Source organism: Abramis brama (assembly GCF_963993115.1).
Source record: "Abramis brama genome assembly, chromosome: 8".
NCBI classification, from domain to species: Eukaryota; Metazoa; Chordata; class Actinopteri; order Cypriniformes; family Leuciscidae; genus Abramis; species Abramis brama.
The window spans coordinates 34,085,658-34,103,077 of NC_139970.1; the positions used below are offsets into that span (position 1 = coordinate 34,085,658).

Sequence of the window (17,420 nt, forward strand, 5' to 3'; positions counted from 1 at the left end):
GTTGTGGTTACAGGAGAAGTCCTCAGTGGACAGTGGAAATTTAAGCTGGAGGGAGTGGGCTACAGTCAACTTCCTGAAGTCAACAATCATTTCTTTCATTTTACATTAAGAAATTGTTGTCTTTGTACAAGGTCTCTCACAACCTCCAGAACACACTGTAACATCCAGTTATGGGCCTAGAACACAGTTTTGAGGACCTCTATAGTGTTGTGAGAGGAGCACTTTCTGTTAGTCAGGAAATCAAGGATCCAGTTGCAGAGCGTGGTGTTAAGTACAAGAATGGAGTCATTTACTGGTACGTGTTTAAAGTATAATGATGCTGAATGAAGAACCGAAGTCAGTGCACAGCATTATGACAAAAGTGTCTTCACATGACCCTCTCATTCATCCACAGCAGAGTGGCTCTGTCTGTAGGCATCATGGGAGCAAATGTCTGCATTTAGCTAAGACCTCTTGGTTGGTGGGAAACTGTGAGGCTATGACACTCTTCTTACTGAAATAGCATGTGACCGATGATGACATACTCCTAGGTCCTCATGGCAGGTTTCAGCATGTTTGTATTGTATCCTGGATGTTCTGGCTGTGGTAAGCAAATTTCCTCATTTCTGGAATGCAAGGAAATGGAAGACTGGTCATAAATTAAGTAGGAATTACTCTATCCCCCGGTTTCACAGACCAGGCTGCTTCAGAGTTTACAAGCTCGTTTGCTCGCGAGTGTACAGCCTTCTTTTTTTTTTTTTTTTTACAGTCTATGGGTTACAGTGGAGACCCTCTTGAGAGAGAATTAACGCAACAGAGTGTTCTTCGCCCCTCCTTCTCTTCTACTGGCACTCTGTCTGGCAGCGATACTTCACAACATCTTTCCAATGAAGATCAATGGGAGGACACAGACATTCACCGACGATTTTTAGCGGTAAGTTATTCTACATTTGTAAACAACGCAATCTAAACGGTTATATTACAGTCAGCAAAAAAGCAAAAAATAACAAACATTTGCGCTTCTATCGACGACCTCTATCCACTCGTTGCTATCAGTTTTGAAACAGTTCTTCACCGCGGTCATGTGACACGTTCGGGACTTTCTTTAATAACAAGTCACATATATAAACTTCTTGTTTATATGTATGCAAGTAATTACTCAACGACCACTGTAAAGCGATTAGGTAATGTATCTTAGTTACTTTCACGTGCCCATTTTAAATGCCAATGATAGTAGATGTATAACGGGCTGGGCGTTTACACGTTAAGAATGATCACGCGGTGGTGGGCAACATAAACGTGGACCTTTAGGTCTAACTTACTGTATTTACTTTATAGTTTACTTTAAGACTAATACGATGAATCACTTACTAAACGTCGCCTAACATGTCTAATTTAGGCTATTTTAGATTTTTTAGGTTTAATGTGAGGTGTTAAAGATTTTCAAAAAGATCAATTAAAAAAAACAAACAAAAACAATTAGCCTACTTTGTTGGATATTAAACCATAGAAAAGAGTGTGAGTGAGAAGATACATGGCCTACATCGGAAACTGTAGGCTATTGTTGTCGGTAAACAAAAACAAAAAAAGAAAGAACAGGAAATAAGTTGGTTTCCTTATCAGTTGGTAAGCATATAATTAGTTCCTTTTATAATTACTGTGTTCATACAGTATACATTATGCCAGTAGTGGCAACAAGTAACTTTTTTTGGGTGAGAGAGAGTCCCTTCGAGTCATTCAATCAATTCCGTGGCTTTATTTTAATGGTGAAATAGACAATTATTATTGTGTCAAAATGTATGTTTCTCTTTTGTGTATTAAACTGTTTATATAAAAGCCTTTTTTTTTTTTTTTACATTATATGGTCTACAATCTCCAATGTTGCTTACTAAATATACCTGTTTTCTAGTCAAATATTTGCTCAACACTTACCTAATGTATTACCTAATCCCATAATAAAAATTCCTTTCATTGCAATATTCTTGTTCTGCTGTGTCTGCTATTCTAGGAAGTATTGTTAACCTGACTTCATTAGTAGCCCTTGTGTATTTCATGCTTGTCTTCACAGGGATTAACCCATGAGACTCTCAAAGACCAAGCATGAACCAGGGGAGCGGTGCTTGTTTGTGGACCCCAGTGCCGCAGCACCGCCCTGCACCATCTGATCGTTACAAGCATGCTTCTTGTGCCCACAGAGGACATGTTTACTTACTAGGTGGTAGAGAAAAATGCTCACTGAGAGATTTCTGGAAATATAATGTGGGTATGTTATCGTTATTTATCTGTGTCTGTCTGCTTTGGACACTTGCACTTGTTATTGCACAGTAAATGGTTCCTGCAGCATTGACTGATTATAATTCAGGGGAAATGTCTATATTTTTAGTCTGTAATGAGTGGACCGAGCTTCCTTGTAATAGTGAAGAAGCACCTGAAGAACTGGAGGAGCACACCATGGTAGCACATCAGGTAATTATAAATTAATTTATTAATAATAACAAACTCACAGTTGGGGATTGGGTGTTTACCAGTTATGAGGAACAATGTGGCATTGTAAAATGTACATTTTCATATATTTACATAGATTTCATTTTTCATATAATATATTTCTTATAATCATATAATTATTTCCGCTTTTTCTTCTAAGGAATTTCTCTATGTCTTCGGAGGAATGCAAGATTCATCGTATACTAACTCAAAAATTCCTTTTTGGGTGTTTGATATAGGTATTTTTTTATTGCGTATTCAGTGGGGTCCACTAGAAAACTCATAAATTCATTTAAGTGGAATTTTACTACAATTTGTACTACAATTTTATGACAACTAAGCATAACCAATCTAAGGTAAAAATTGAATAGGTCAAAATTAATCTGAATTTCAGATTTTGATTTACTGACAGCAAAAGTTGACTTGCATAAATGAAGATTTTGTTTTACCACAGCAATATGTCACTTAGTTGTTCACCTCTTCAGTTTTATATTCTCTGCAGTTAAAGAGTGTTGGATTAACTGGAAAACAGGGAGTGAAACTTTACAGGTAAACATCTTTGATTTTACAAGACTTACAGCTGAAACACTTGATGGTCCTTTTATTATAGTAAACTGTTTTTGCAGGGAGTGACACCAGCAAACAGAAAAGGGCACAGTGCTGTCGTCTTTGGGTCGTTTATGTATGTCTATGGTGGATACATTGATATAAGAGGATCAACAAAAGAATTCTGGAAATTTGATTTTGGTGAGTGTTATTACATATTTATGCTTTTTGGTAAGCAAGCATCTCCTGGCTAAGACTGAATATTTACTGTTATCCACCTCAGGGATGATTTTTGTAATTTGCATATAGCTGAATGACCTTTCCAAACTAATTATATTTACTGCATGTTAGATTCCAGGATGTGGTCACTACTAAGCAGCGCACAAGGTGGGCCTGGTCCCAGACATGGTCACTCAGCTATGACACACCAGGACTGTATGTACCTCTTCGGTGGCTTGCAGGGCCTTAGAGAACAGAAGGACCTGTGGAGCTGGAATTTTTCCAGTCAAACCTGGAGCCGCATCAATTTCCAGTGAGTTTCTTTATTAACATCCATCGTTCCTTCATTCTTTAATTCTGCCTGTAATATCCATCTAATTTCCCTGGCTTCATGATCACAATGACTTTATTCTCAGTAAAATTGTCATACAACTACTAAACATTCTTTCATCGTGTGAGCCGTCACATGTAAACTGATCCATTCAATTAAATTGAATTGAAAAAAGCTCAGTGTGGTAAACAATAGCATTCCTCTAAACAAAACTGACATACTTGTATAGTATGGTAAGCAGTCAGTATCAACAAAAAAGTAGAACAAAACATTTGTATGTACAGTGAGGAAAATAAGTATTTGAACACCCTGCTATTTTGCAAGTTCTCCCACTTAGAAATCATGGAGGGGTCTGAAATTGTCATCGTAGGTGCATGTCCACTGTGAGAGACATAATCTAAAAAAAAAAATCCAGAAATCACAATATATGATTTTTTAACTATTTATTTGTATGATACAGCTGCAAATAAGTATTTGAACACCTGTCTATCAGCTAGAATTCTGACCCTCAAAGACCTGTTAGTCTGCCTTTAAAATGTCCACCTCCACTCCATTTATTATCCTAAATTAGATGCACCTGTTTGAGGTCGTTAGCTGCATAAAGACACCTGTCCACCCCATACAATCAGTAAGAATCCAACTACTAACATGGCCAAGACCAAAGAGCTGTCCAAAGACACTAGAGACAAAATTGTACACCTCCACAAGGCTGGAAAGGGCTACGGGGAAATTGCCAAGCAGCTTGGTGAAAAAAGGTCCACTGTTGGAGCAATCATTAAAAAATGGAAGAAGCTAAACATGACTGTCAATCTCCCTTGGACTGGGGCTCCATGCAAGATCTCACCTCGTGGGGTCTCAATGATCCTAAGAAAGGTGAGAAATCAGCCCAGAACTACACGGGAGGAGCTGGTCAATGACCTGAAAAGAGCTGGGACCACCGTTTCCAAGGTTACTGTTGATAATACACTAAGACGTCATGGTTTGAAATCATGCATGGCACGGAAGGTTCCCCTGCTTAAACCAGCACATGTCAAGGCCCGTCTTAAGTTTGCCAATGACCATTTGGATGATCCAGAGGAGTCATGGGAGAAAGTCATGTGGTCAGATGAGACCAAAATAGAACCTTTTGGTCATAATTCCACTAAACGTGTTTGGAGGAAGAAGAATGATGAGTACCATCCCAAGAACACCATCCCTACTGTGAAGCATGGGGGTGGTAGCATCATGCTTTGGGGGTGTTTTTCTGCAAATGGGACAGGGCGACTGCACTGTACAGTATTAAGGAGAGGATGACCGGGGCCATGTATTGCGAGATTTTGGGGAACAACCTCCTTCCCTCAGTTAGAGCATTGAAGATGGGTCGAGGCTGGGTCTTCCAACATGACAATGACCCGAAGCACACAGCCAGGATAACCAAGGAGTGGCTCTGTAAGAAGCATATCAAGGTTCTGGCGTGGCCTAGCCAGTCTCCAGACCTAAACCCAATAGAGAATCTTTGGAGGGAGCTCAAACTCTGTGTTTCTCAGCGACAGCCCAGAAACCTGACTGATCTAGAGAAGATCTGTGTGGAGGAGTGGGCCAAAATCCCTCCTGCAGTGTGTGCAAACCTGGTGAAAAACTACAGGAAACGTTTGACCTCTGTAATTGCAAACAAAGGCTACTGTACCAAATATTAACATTGATTTTCTCAGGTGTTCAAATACTTATTTGCAGCTGTATCATACAAATAAATAGCTAAAAAATCATACATTGTGATTTCTGGATTTTTTTTTTAGATTATGTCTCTCACAGTGGACATGCACCTACGATGACAATTTCAGACCCCTCCATGATTTCTAAGTGGGAGAACTTGCAAAATAGCAGGGTGTTCAAATACTTATTTTCCTCACTGTAGCAAACATTTCCAGGATACACTCCATGGTGGAAAAAAACATCTAAACATTTTAACCTGTACGACTCACGCTATGACAAAATCTTTGGTTGCATTGGCCAATTTACCAACATATTTTGGATAGAGTTGAGATGTCCAGTAAAACAGTTGTGCAATTGGATTTACAGTTTAGATAATGTTAGTTCTGTTTCAAACAATGAGCCAAAGCGACTGAGGAAATACTAATCAGAAACATCTAAACACATATTTCTTACTCTGCAGTTCTGGTCCCTCCAGGCTGGTTGGTCACTCTGCTGTATTGTTCAAAGACAGCATGCTCATCTTTGGTGGATGGGAAACCCAGAGTTCCCCTCAGAACAGCTTGTGGAGGTTCAACCTGAAGACAGAGACCTGGAAGAAGCTTGCATTCTTGCCTGGATCTGCCTCTCTGTGCCGGATCCATCACTGCAGCATTGGCCTAGGCCAGAGTTTCCAGCCAACAGCACCAAACAACATCCTTTTCAGGGAAATACCCTACTCTCACAACATCAGTAACAAGCTGAGACCATTTAAGAACAAGTGCCAACCGTCCCGCAGCACAATGCAAGAGCCCTGTATTGAGCTCCAGACTTTCTACATGGACAATAAGAAGTGTTTACCAGATTTGAGTGCTGCACTGAAAGACACTAAGCTAAAAGGAAGCTGTCTCACCTTTGAGAATCAGGAGGCTGTTCGCAAGAAGGGGATTAGTGGTGACCTGACAGAGGAAAACGAGGACGCCATGTTTCTCCATATGCCTGACTTGCTGTTAGTCCTGGGTGGTAAACCCCTACAAGGACAGCATATGATTTCAGTGTGGCATATGACAGTGGCATAAATCTGATGTTTTCAGTGCATTCTACTTTCTCTGTGAGAAAAGGAAAGGCATTAGCAACAATATCCATATCCTGCGGGAGAACGTTTGCATTAAAATGGAATTCAGTCATGTACACACTCTTTACAGCGTCTGTAATTATTACCTTGAAGGTGAAGTTTGTCATTTTGTATGGCACAATACTTTCTCCTACCAATTTAATGTGTATAGACAATAATCAACAACTATAAGTTAGATATTTGTTGCTTGATTTCCCTTAAAAAATGTAAATACTTGCGCTCTGAGGTGCTATCAGAATATTGCTCTGTACAGTTTCATTGACAGACTGTGATATTTCTGGATTGTGATTCACATTTACTCTGAAAAAACACCAATTTGGGCTTTTAACTTCTACAGAATGTGTCATTTCTGTAAGAGCCGCATTACATTGGTTAGCCTTATTATTTTACTGTGTATCAAAGTTTTACGTGAAAGAATCTTAACTAAATGTGAAATACCGGTCAAAACTGCTGATTGTAATTTCATTATATGATAGTATTAAATCCAAACATTGTCATTACATTACATTGAGCAAAACATTTTGTAATGTTCTCTGTGTGTTTTGTAAGATCCACGGATATTGCTGGCAGAAGAGTAGCGTCATGCAACCATTTATTTTCTTGCCTTCACATTGTTTCAAGATGGCTGCACTTAAATGATTTAATAAGTAATGCATTACACGAGTAATGTGGAATCCATTCTCAACAATTCAAATTTGTTACAGCAGTAGTTATGTTATCATTGTTATTTATTTTTTCAGATTTAAAAAGTAATCTAGCAAGGTTTAAGAACAGATATTCCTAGAAAACTATCTGTAGCATGTTTGTTTTAAATAAACTATGCTAGCTAAAAATTGTTAAAATAGTTATATATTAAAAAAATATATAAATTATGCATATACAGTAGTCAAACCAAAATTTATTCAGACACCTTCAACATTTCTAATATCACAGTTTAAAGTTTTGAAAATGGTAATAAAATATGACAAGAACGTAGAGTTATCAAATCAGTTGATATTCCACTGGTTTTGGCCATCCTTCTGTTAGACTGTCTCACAAATTAATTAGGTTGAATAGCTCTCAGCTGTTAAATTTAAGAACACAATTAGATAATACCAATTTAGGTCAACAAATTACCCAGCACTGCTTAATTTTGTTCAGTATGTGGTGTAAAAAGCTCGCATTAGCAATTAAAGAAAAAACACTTGGTCAGGTCAAAGTGTCTGAATCATTTTTGGTCCCAAATTTTTATAAATTTTACTGGTAGTCCACTGTATGAATAATTTTTGGGTATAATATGCCACAGTTTACTTTATTTTGCTATCCTCACTTACATAAATGAACTATAGTGTCCTGCACCCACTAGTAAAAAAATATACAAAATTACATCTGGTGTCTGAATATATCATACCAATTATAATATATTATAAATGAATTTACCTGTACATACATTTCTACATGCATGTAGTATTTATTACCACTTGAGGGCGACAAACTATGCCAGTCACACCATACAAAAAATCTACAAATGTACAAATCAAACAGATTTAGCATAAATCTTTAGCATATTCAACAATCAACTTAACTCTTGGGATTATTCTACACAGTATTTTTGTATATTGAGTATATTATGTGATCAACATTCAATCAGTTAATTCTAATGAAAAAACAAAACAAAAAATCAGATGTTGACCATCTCAGTATCCTTCATCCACAATATAAATTGATAATTTACCAAGTAAATGGTATTCCATTATGAAAAATCCAAGACACAAGACAATGTGTCATCTTTAAATAGTATTGAACTGCATTCAGTTGGGAATTAATTACAATTGTTATATATTAGGACAAACCACATGTGTGGGTAAAATGTGCTTATATATGCTGATAATCCGTATGAAGATGCCACTTAAGTCATCTTTACAGAAGTGGCACAGAAATTATATATTCTGCAGTGGCACAAAGCCTGTATACTCCACAAAAAGGTGTTTTTGTTGTTTATTTTTGCAGAGAGATGGCATCAATACACAAGAATTACAAATGCAAAAGCAATGTTATTAATTTTTTCTTTACATAATTACCTTTACAAATACAGAAACCAGAACCATTAATTAAATAAATATTAAGTAGGCTACATTATTAGCCTACTAAATATGTAGCCTACGCTATGAATATTCAATATGATACCTATGAATATTACATTATTTTATATGACAAAATTGTTAAAGATTTTCTCTGATAAAGAGAAAATCTCAGAATTAAAATGTAAATTCGAAAAGGCCGTTTTCAAATGTATACGGATTAATGTTGCCTAGGCCTAGTACCTACCTTGACAATGTAACATGTATTTATTTTGTTGAGGCGATAGATGGCACCATATCACCTAAGAACAAAATTTGACATTGTAATCCCGCTCCTACCCGCATTACAAAAAGTCTATTAACACTGAAATAAACCGGTGTGTTAATTTGCCAAACAAAGCGACACTTGAGAGAAATTTCTTAAAAATTGTCTCAGGCCTTGCAAAAGCGTCTCCATCATTTAAGTGTATATTTTATAAATTGAATCTAAAATGAATGACAATTATAATCATCAAACCATACAGGTGCCGCTTTATTAGCCTACTAAAAAAAAAACTAAAAAAAAAACAACACTCGATGTTAAACATAAACTGACGTCAAAAGCAACAACTGCTTGTAGCCTACTTTAGATATGCTTAAATGTAGCCTATTGTTCTGCTTTTTGAAAGAACCCGATTTAAGTTGAGTTATGACAAACACTGCAGTCTTATATGTTGACATTGAAAAGGTTAATGTGAAAAAGGTTGTTATAGCCTATCATTTGCAGATCCAGTGGTCATGCAGCACGATAATAGCGTAACCTGTTTTAGCGTATATTAATCTCTCGCGTCCAGTTGGCTGGGCGTCCCACGTGGTTTGAACTATAAAAAAGTTTCAGCGCGAGGTGCTGTAGTGTCGTGATTACACGAGAGAAAAGACCAAAGGACAACATCCCTCCTGAGGCTGAAGAAATACGAGAGAACATACACAATTCACAACACTATTACAGAGAGAAGAGGAGCACGAGCACTTGACATTCGGTGGAAAGACAAACAGTGCAATTTTGTCTTCAAACAAGAAAGAGTTTTGACTACACTGAACTTTAAAGGAATACAAGACTAATAGCCGGTTTGTTTTGATTCTTCACACAAGTCAATTTGTCAGTTACCCCGGAGATGAGGAGTTTTCGCGCTTTTTAACTGGCATCAATTAAGACTGATATTTTTGCGACTAGCCCTCATTATTAATCAATGTGTTTACCGTGTTTACACTTTCTGTGAACGTCTCTCAAAAATGACCGCGAGCATGATGATGAATGGAGATCTGTCAAAGGAGGTTGTTGGAAGTACAACTCTGTCTTGTTTATAGATCAATTGAATTAATGAACTGATTTGTTTGTTGTATGGACACGTTATTTAAGAAAATGAGTATTTACATCCTCTCTCTAACCTGTTTAATGGCTTGCATGCTCTCAGTTCAGTGTAGTCTGGGAGCTGAGACAGTATCTCAGGAGTCTCAGTGTGTCTCTTGTGGACTTGGGCACTCGGATGATTCGGGGCGAATGGACACGGACTTTCTGGAGGCGGTTAAAAGGCACATATTGAACCGACTGCAGATGAGAGAGAGACCAAATATCACGCATCCCATTCCCAAAGCTGCCATGGTTACGGCGCTGCGCAAACTTCACGCGGGTAAAGTTAGGGAGGACGGGAGGGTTGAAATTCCCAACTTAGATGGACATGCTGCCTACAACGAGGTGCAAGAAGAAACGTCGGAAATAATCAGTTTCGCCGAGTCAGGTGTGTACAAGAAATAGCATGCTGCATGGCTAATTTTACCTTAATTGTAGAAGTATTGATATTGTGTATTATATTAGTTATGAAATCATATTTAAGCATATTTTGCTTTTAACATTTCACTACAGTTGAGCATAATTAAGTACAAGTACAAGAATTTCTTGGCTGTAACTTAAATTTATGGAGGGAATTTATTTTAGAGGATGTAATCATCAATCACTAAACATGTTTTACAGATCAAATATTTCATTTGCTGGTCGAATAGTTATCAATACTTTGTACCAAAAGTATTAGCAGTTAACTACATGTACTTACTATAGGGTTAGGGTAGGATTGGGGTTTGGTTTAGGGTTAGTTGCATGTAATTATACCAAATCTATAGTTATTACTATAATAAATACATGTAACGTGTAACAAGGACAAGGATCTATCTATCTATCTATCTATCTATCTTTCTTTAATAGATTAGATTTAATACTTATAATAAAAAATAATAGATTTAATAATTATAATCACAGAATGCACACACATGTACACACATTCCTCTCTCTCTCTCTCTCTCTCTCTCTCTCTCTATATATATAGGCATGTATGTATGTGTGTGCATTCTGTGATTATAATTTAGCCAATACAAGATTTTCATGACAAAGTTTTTGCAGTGATGTAGTAAATTACAGTACTGAATATTACTGAATTGCTTTAAACAAGTGTTGCAATTTTGCTACTGTGGGTCTTTGAGGGTTAATGAGACATGCATCCTTGATCTAATATGTGTATGATTATGTAACTGGAGCAATTAGAATACATGACCCTCTCTTAACATACAATTAGATATGCTGACAGAAAATAATGAGTAGTTTGTCAAATGATGAATTTTGCTTGGTGGGTGTTGAGGCAATTAAAATCCTGGATCATCTTCGGGAACACCAAAAGAGCATCAAAAACATGGCAATCAAAGCATTACAGATAATTTGTTAATAAGAGGGCAAGGACATGCCATGCCTTTTTCCTTATTAACAGACAATATAGCAATAAAAAAGTTGTTAAAATGAATAGAAAAAGATCAAATCAAATTAAATCAAGTCAAATCAAGTATATTTGTATAGCGCTTTTCACAATACAGATTGTATCAAAGCAGCTTCACAGTATTAAATTAAAATAAAATAATACAACAAGGTTTGTTTCTAGTGGAATTTATTGATTGATAAAATAAAATAAAATATCCCCAAAATATCCCCAACTGAGCAAGCCAAAGGCAACAGTGGCAAGGAACCGAAAAAACTCCATCAAGTGACCTAATGGTGTCCTAAAACTCCATCAGGTGACCTAATGGAGAAAAAAAAAAAACCTTGGGAGAACCCAGGCTCATCTGCGGTTCTTTTCCATACATTTCCCTGTAAATTGAGATCTGCGGTTCAGCTCAATTTACAGGGAAATGTATGGAGCTTGTAAAGTGTTAAAAAAACATGGATAACATTTTGCATATTAAGTTCTGTAAATTTGCATGAACAAAATTATATGATAGAAGCAGATTTTTATAATCGTAATCTGTTGTCATTATTAGGAAGGATAATTGATATGTAAATATTTGATACTTTTTTGAATACATTTTCAAAATCCATCACGGTTTGATGCACATTCAATCTTGTAAAACTGGCTTCTTTATCTTCTAGTCTTACACACTGCAGCACAATTAGCTTGGACATTATTCAGACTTCTTGCTCCAATAAGAATGATCTGAACACACTCATGACAGTGCAACAAAAGAAGGCAATTATTGAGCGAGTACTGTGCGTTCTTGCTAAACCCAATATGTCAACATTGGGAACAAAAACAACAAAAGAAATCACTCAGAATAATGCATGAGACATTTGAGTCGTTGTGGGTGACAGAGGCTGGGGTGGGGGGGCTGGCCTTCTTATATCCTACTCTGAAAATGAATTTCACATATCAAAGCTCTATCAGGCCTCTTTTCAGTGTCCCCTATTATTCACGACACCTTTGAACCACTGAGCAGCAATGCATCATGATACTGGCTCTCCGAACCCCCATCTGCCTCAAGGCCAGCTGGCACTAACCCTTCAAGTGAAGGCTGCCAGCCAGGGCATAGCATTAGGACAACCCTAGATCTACTCTGCTCAGAGGTACAAAAAGAGGAATTTGTGAGGTATGCAATGTGCAAATCACTGCAGCTGCAGGCAATTGTGCTGCCTCGCGTGTTGCATGCTCTTCCCTGCTGTTATGCGCTATGATGGCAAGCCAGAAGGTGGCTCCTATCTCACTCCATGCTTTAGGAGAGCAATAAGAAGAGGACTGCCAAGGTACAGGAGAGGACGGCTGCCAATTTCAGGTCTCTATTGACACTGTCCTATGGGCCATTTCAGAAGTATTTGGTGTCCCGTAGCCACAGAAGCGGAGCGGTAGATGCTCGCTTCTCATTTGTCAGCGTAACCATTCGGACTCGCTGAACTCTTCAGGACCAGTTCAACACGGGATATTAAGACTTCATTATTAGACATTATTCAGTGTGGCACAGTGTCCATAAGGTCAAAGAGCCAAATTGATCTCTTTAGAAAATCTTTGTTTTTTGACATTTGATCCAAGCAGGGAAATTAGAGCCTGTAGTGCTAACTGATTGGCTGACAGTCAAAATCTAATCAGGCAGCATGCCATGGTCTTGATCTATTGATCTTCAACAAGCAGTTGAATTAACACGAGATTAATCTTCAGTGAAACACAGAAACAAACCTAACGTCCATTTTCTCAAAAGTACTGTTGACTGCTTATTTTGACAGTATTCTGCATGCTTGGTGTCTTGTAGGCCATTGGCTTTTTAGCTTAATTGATTAATAAACACATTGTTAAGTTTAGAAAAGACTCCAAATCTAGAGTATCAATTAAATAAAAAATATAATTACCTGGGAAGTGGAAGCTAAAAAATTTGTATAGCATTTACTATAACTGCGTGAAATGTGAAATGCATTGCTGATATTAATATTTGTCATGCTGACTGATTAGATAACTTACCATTTTACCTGGTCTGCCAATCAACTAGCTCAGAGAAGATAAAAGTTAAACGCAGACTGTGAACCACAGGATGCAGAAGAAGCAAGCATACTGAAACTTAAAACAATATTTTGAAATTAACAGCTGAACCATTAATTTCCTTAAAATATAACTCATTAAAAATATAAAATAATTGTAATGTTTTGACAGTTTTTATTAAATTAAAAGCTATTTGATGCAAAGGCAAAGATGTCAATGTAATGAAAGCATTCTGATGTAGGTAGGCTAAATGTTGATATTGATGGAGAGAAAGTATGCCACAACACATACTGCACCTTGTCTCCCTGTTCGCATTGCCATGGAGAGTGCAAAGTGGACAAAACCTTGCCCTGTTAATTTCAGTTTTAGCAGGAGCTGTTGAGGCAGGTTCTGAAACACTTGATGGCCATGCAAGTATATTTGTATCCAGGGGGCATATAAAAGCAGGTAACAAGGTGAAATGGTGGAGTAATCAGTTCAGTGAATGTGTTCCCTATCATCAGAGAACGTACTTGTTCACACCTGACACCTCTCCAGGGCTTGATTCTCTGTCACTGATAAACTTTGACTGTGTTCCTGCACTGTGGGATATAAACAAACCTTGACAGCCCTGTTCAAAAAATATAAATGTATATATAAAAATGTATATGTGTTTTGGATTTTTTAAGTTTTTCTTTACAAACTTGGTTAGGGTTTATCAGAAATTTTGACAGCTAGAATAACTATTATAACACTTTTACTGGAAAATCAAGTCATACAGTATTGTGTGATAAAATGATTACTGATTAGTTTGTAGTTTAGCATTTTTTTTCAAGACAATCATTTTTAAAATGTTCTGAAAGGCAGGGCGAGCCAAGTGCATGTAAAGCCACTGTATGTGAGATCAAGCTATGAAATGAAGAAGCCACCCTTTGTGGCAGGTTGTTGGCATTAAACCAAACTAATCTGTTTGCAAACATGGTTGTTTTACTAGAACATGGTTACGGAGAACATGATTCATGTGCAGCTTTCAATATATCTGGATTTCCCTAATTTTATTGGGTGGTCAAATAAATCTTTGCAATCAAATTATATATATATATATATATATATATATATATATATATATATACATACACACACACACACACACACACATAAATTAACTCTTGCATCTTAGACTACGCAATTCACTAGTTCCCAGTGTCATGTAAATGCCTCATAATGCTTCTCATTTGAAGGGCACACGCTCAATGCTAGGCTGTGCCACAGCACTCTCCTAATACCTTTCACAGAGCATTGTGTTGTCAGTCTCTGAGGCTCCAGAAGCTCTGGGTTTTCACAGTTCTCCCTGTGAACTCAATGAACCCCCTGGGGCAAGGCTCACGTCCGACAACCCCCAGCCTTTCACCCGGTCCAGCATCTTCAGCCCAAACCATGAGGCCAATTGGACTTGGGCCCAGACCTGTGGCATCTAGTAAATCTTGACAAGTTGGGGGGTTTAAGTCAGTGAATGTGGCTAAGGAGAGGTAGCCGTCAGCAGAATCACAACCTGTTTGTGCCATTTCAGATCTGACAAAAGGCATAAACAAGACTGTTTTGTAAGAAAGAACCACCATTAACAAACTTCTTTGGTCTCTTACAGATGATGTGACTCCATCTAAGTCCAGCCTGTACTTCCTGATCTCCAATGAGGGGAATCAGAACCTCTACGTGTTGCAGGCACACCTGTGGCTGTACTTCAAGCTGTTGCCAGGTGCTCAGGAAAAGGGACTGCGACGGAAAGTGACAGTGAGAGTGCACTACTATGAGCCCGGTGGGCAGAACATGCACTGGCCCGTGATGGAAAAACGTGTGGAGTTGAAACGCAGTGGTTGGCACACCTTCCCTGTGTCCGAGGCTGTAAGGGAAATGCTGGCGAAAGGGGGTCGCCGTCAGGACCTCGACATCCACTGCGAGGGATGCGAAGCTGCCAACGTTTTGCCCATCCTGGTGGACCCGAGTGACCCCTCACACAGACCCTTTCTGGTGGTTCGCGCCCAGCAGGCAGAAGGGAAGCACCGCATCCGAAAGCGAGGCCTGGAGTGTGACGGCAACAATGGCGGTTTGTGTTGCCGACAGCAGTTTTACATTGACTTCCGGCTCATTGGCTGGAACGACTGGATCATCGCGCCAGCAGGGTACTATGGGAACTACTGTGAAGGCAGCTGCCCAGCTTACATGGCAGGTGTTCCGGGCTCTGCCTCGTCATTTCACACGGCTGTGGTTAACCAGTACCGCATGAGAGGCATGAGTCCTGGATCGGTCAACTCCTGCTGCATACCTACCAAACTCAGCACCATGTCCATGCTCTACTTCGATGATGAGTACAACATCGTCAAGCGCGACGTGCCTAACATGATCGTGGAGGAGTGTGGCTGTGCCTGAACAAAATCCATGTTAGGACATGTTACGTAAGCAGTGACAGTCTTTCTGAACCACATGCATATAGATTGTGTTAATATTTGTGCACTCACAAAGTACAATCACGCACGTGTGTGTGTGTGCATCGAGCAGTAGATCATCAGATGTATGACAGGTGGGTCCTTCTAATGAACAAAAAGGCTTTGGGATGATAAGGGAAATGGAACAACAACAGTTTTTTCTCTAGTTTGCCATTTCTAGACTTAAAAGAAAATGGCTCAATACTTTCCTCTCCAACTGCAAAAAGGAGACAAACTGGTGTCACACTTTGATACAAGTACTTAGAAACTGTTTTACAAGCACTGGCATATCTCAATGTCCCTTCTACTTCAGAACACCAGCACTTCAACAGCTTGTTTAAGACAACATGACAAATCATTCCAGCTGAGGGGGAGATTTCAAAATCAGTGCATGTCATCATCCCAGTCGTTCTCAGAGGCATTCCCTTAGCAATGACTCTAGTTGTCTGCGGCATTGCATTGTTAAACCATTGTGAGGCTTCTACTCAAACTGCAAACACCTCTGGACAAGATCATCTTGAAACTACTTCTGCTTTTCTACTAATGTGTGCACGTCTCGACTGCGGACGACTTCTTAACTAGATCTTGAGGTCTAACCGGTACAGCACAAACTTCACCACTTCCTTCATCTGCACAGTTCTGTGACTGACAAACGCTTGCAGTGGTGTGCATTCCACGGAGCCGCTTCCCTTCTGTCCAGCTGGTTTACAGGGAGTACAGCACTTGCGAAAACTCTCGAAATGCACAATTTAAAGCACTTGCATAATGCAAAGCCTTCAAAAGGGTATAAAGAGGTGGACCTACCCTTGCCCATAGTCCTTTTAATATAAAGTGCCGCACGAACTATGCAATGTATAGTAATCCTGAACTATGTCAAACTGAATTCTTTTTTCTGCTTGTCTTTAAATCTTTATCAATACTTGAAATGTGATCTTTCGCTTGCTTTCCAAAGCGGATGATTGTTACGATGTTTGCACTGAAAAGTTGCGGGATTAGTAAAAAAAAAACTGCCATTGAAAATGTTATTTTTATAGTAAAACTGAATTTTGTGAAAAATGTATTGTACCTAATTAATTGTACCAAAGAGGCCAATATTTTAGCTATTATAATAAGGTGGCAAGGCCATTCCAATATTTGTAAAATAATTATTGATAATAATTATTATCCTTCTCAAGAGGCCTAATAATCAGGGTACAACATTATGGATTCCATTTGTAGCTCTGTCTAATTTTTTATACTATGTACAGCAAACCGATGAAACAATCTCTTCCTTGTCTTTAATTTTCCAGTCTTCTATTTAATAAGAGTTATTTCTTAGCTGTTGTTACAAAGTCATTTAGTTAAACGGATGTCATCTCTGTACAGATTATGTAAAATAAAGATATTCTTTCTTAAATATTTTGTAACTTTAAAATAAATTCTTACTTTGCATCCTTGTGAACAAGTTGCTTTTAACAGCGTATCAAAACTACAATACAGATTGTTCATTGACAGTCTGACTCCTGCATGCATTTAAAAGAATATACTGCCCCCCCCCCCCCCACACACACACATAATTACAAGATGTGCAACTACTGAAGTTCTGCAAGTCTGCAAGAGCGCTTCGTTAACATAATTAGGAGAACACACTTCCTTAACTTAAACCACACACTGAGATATCGATCAACAAAGTGAGATAGTATCAGTATATACTTATATATACACCAGTTAACACTT

The 17,420-nt window shown here is 38.2% G+C and overlaps 2 protein-coding genes across 2 annotated transcripts; both read left to right on the top strand.

Annotated features, from left to right (window-relative positions):
* The first annotated feature begins 480 nt into the window (after positions 1–480).
* klhdc3l (kelch domain containing 3-like) lies at positions 481–7,555 on the top strand. The gene is made up of 9 exons (XM_084123166.1): positions 481–585; positions 749–913; positions 2,048–2,242; positions 2,363–2,445; positions 2,624–2,702; positions 2,966–3,012; positions 3,090–3,210; positions 3,361–3,541; positions 5,712–7,555. Exons 3-9 carry the CDS (start codon positions 2,080–2,082, stop codon positions 6,304–6,306), a joined length of 1,269 nt encoding a protein of 422 aa, XP_083979292.1. The 5' UTR covers positions 481–585; positions 749–913; positions 2,048–2,079; the 3' UTR covers positions 6,307–7,555.
* A 1,707-nt stretch (positions 7,556–9,262) lies between these two features.
* inhbb (inhibin subunit beta B) lies at positions 9,263–17,100 on the top strand. The gene is made up of 2 exons (XM_084123167.1): positions 9,263–10,200; positions 14,867–17,100. The coding sequence occupies exons 1-2, from the start codon at positions 9,804–9,806 to the stop codon at positions 15,646–15,648; spliced, it is 1,179 nt and encodes a 392-aa protein (XP_083979293.1). The 5' UTR covers positions 9,263–9,803; the 3' UTR covers positions 15,649–17,100.
* The last annotated feature ends 320 nt before the right edge of the window (positions 17,101–17,420 follow it).

Bases quoted from the DNA above. Each gene is read 5' to 3' on its own strand.
- inhbb (XM_084123167.1), top strand. From the start codon at position 9,804: ATGGACACGTTATTTAAGAAAATGAGTATTTACATCCTCTCTCTAACC. The intron at 10,201-14,866 runs GTGTGTACAAGA...GGTCTCTTACAG, and splicing joins AATCAGTTTCGCCGAGTCAG to ATGATGTGACTCCATCTAAG.
- klhdc3l (XM_084123166.1), top strand. From the start codon at position 2,080: ATGAACCAGGGGAGCGGTGCTTGTTTGTGGACCCCAGTGCCGCAGCAC. The intron at 2,446-2,623 runs GTAATTATAAAT...TTTTCTTCTAAG, and splicing joins ACACCATGGTAGCACATCAG to GAATTTCTCTATGTCTTCGG. The intron at 3,211-3,360 runs GTGAGTGTTATT...ACTGCATGTTAG, and splicing joins ATTCTGGAAATTTGATTTTG to ATTCCAGGATGTGGTCACTA.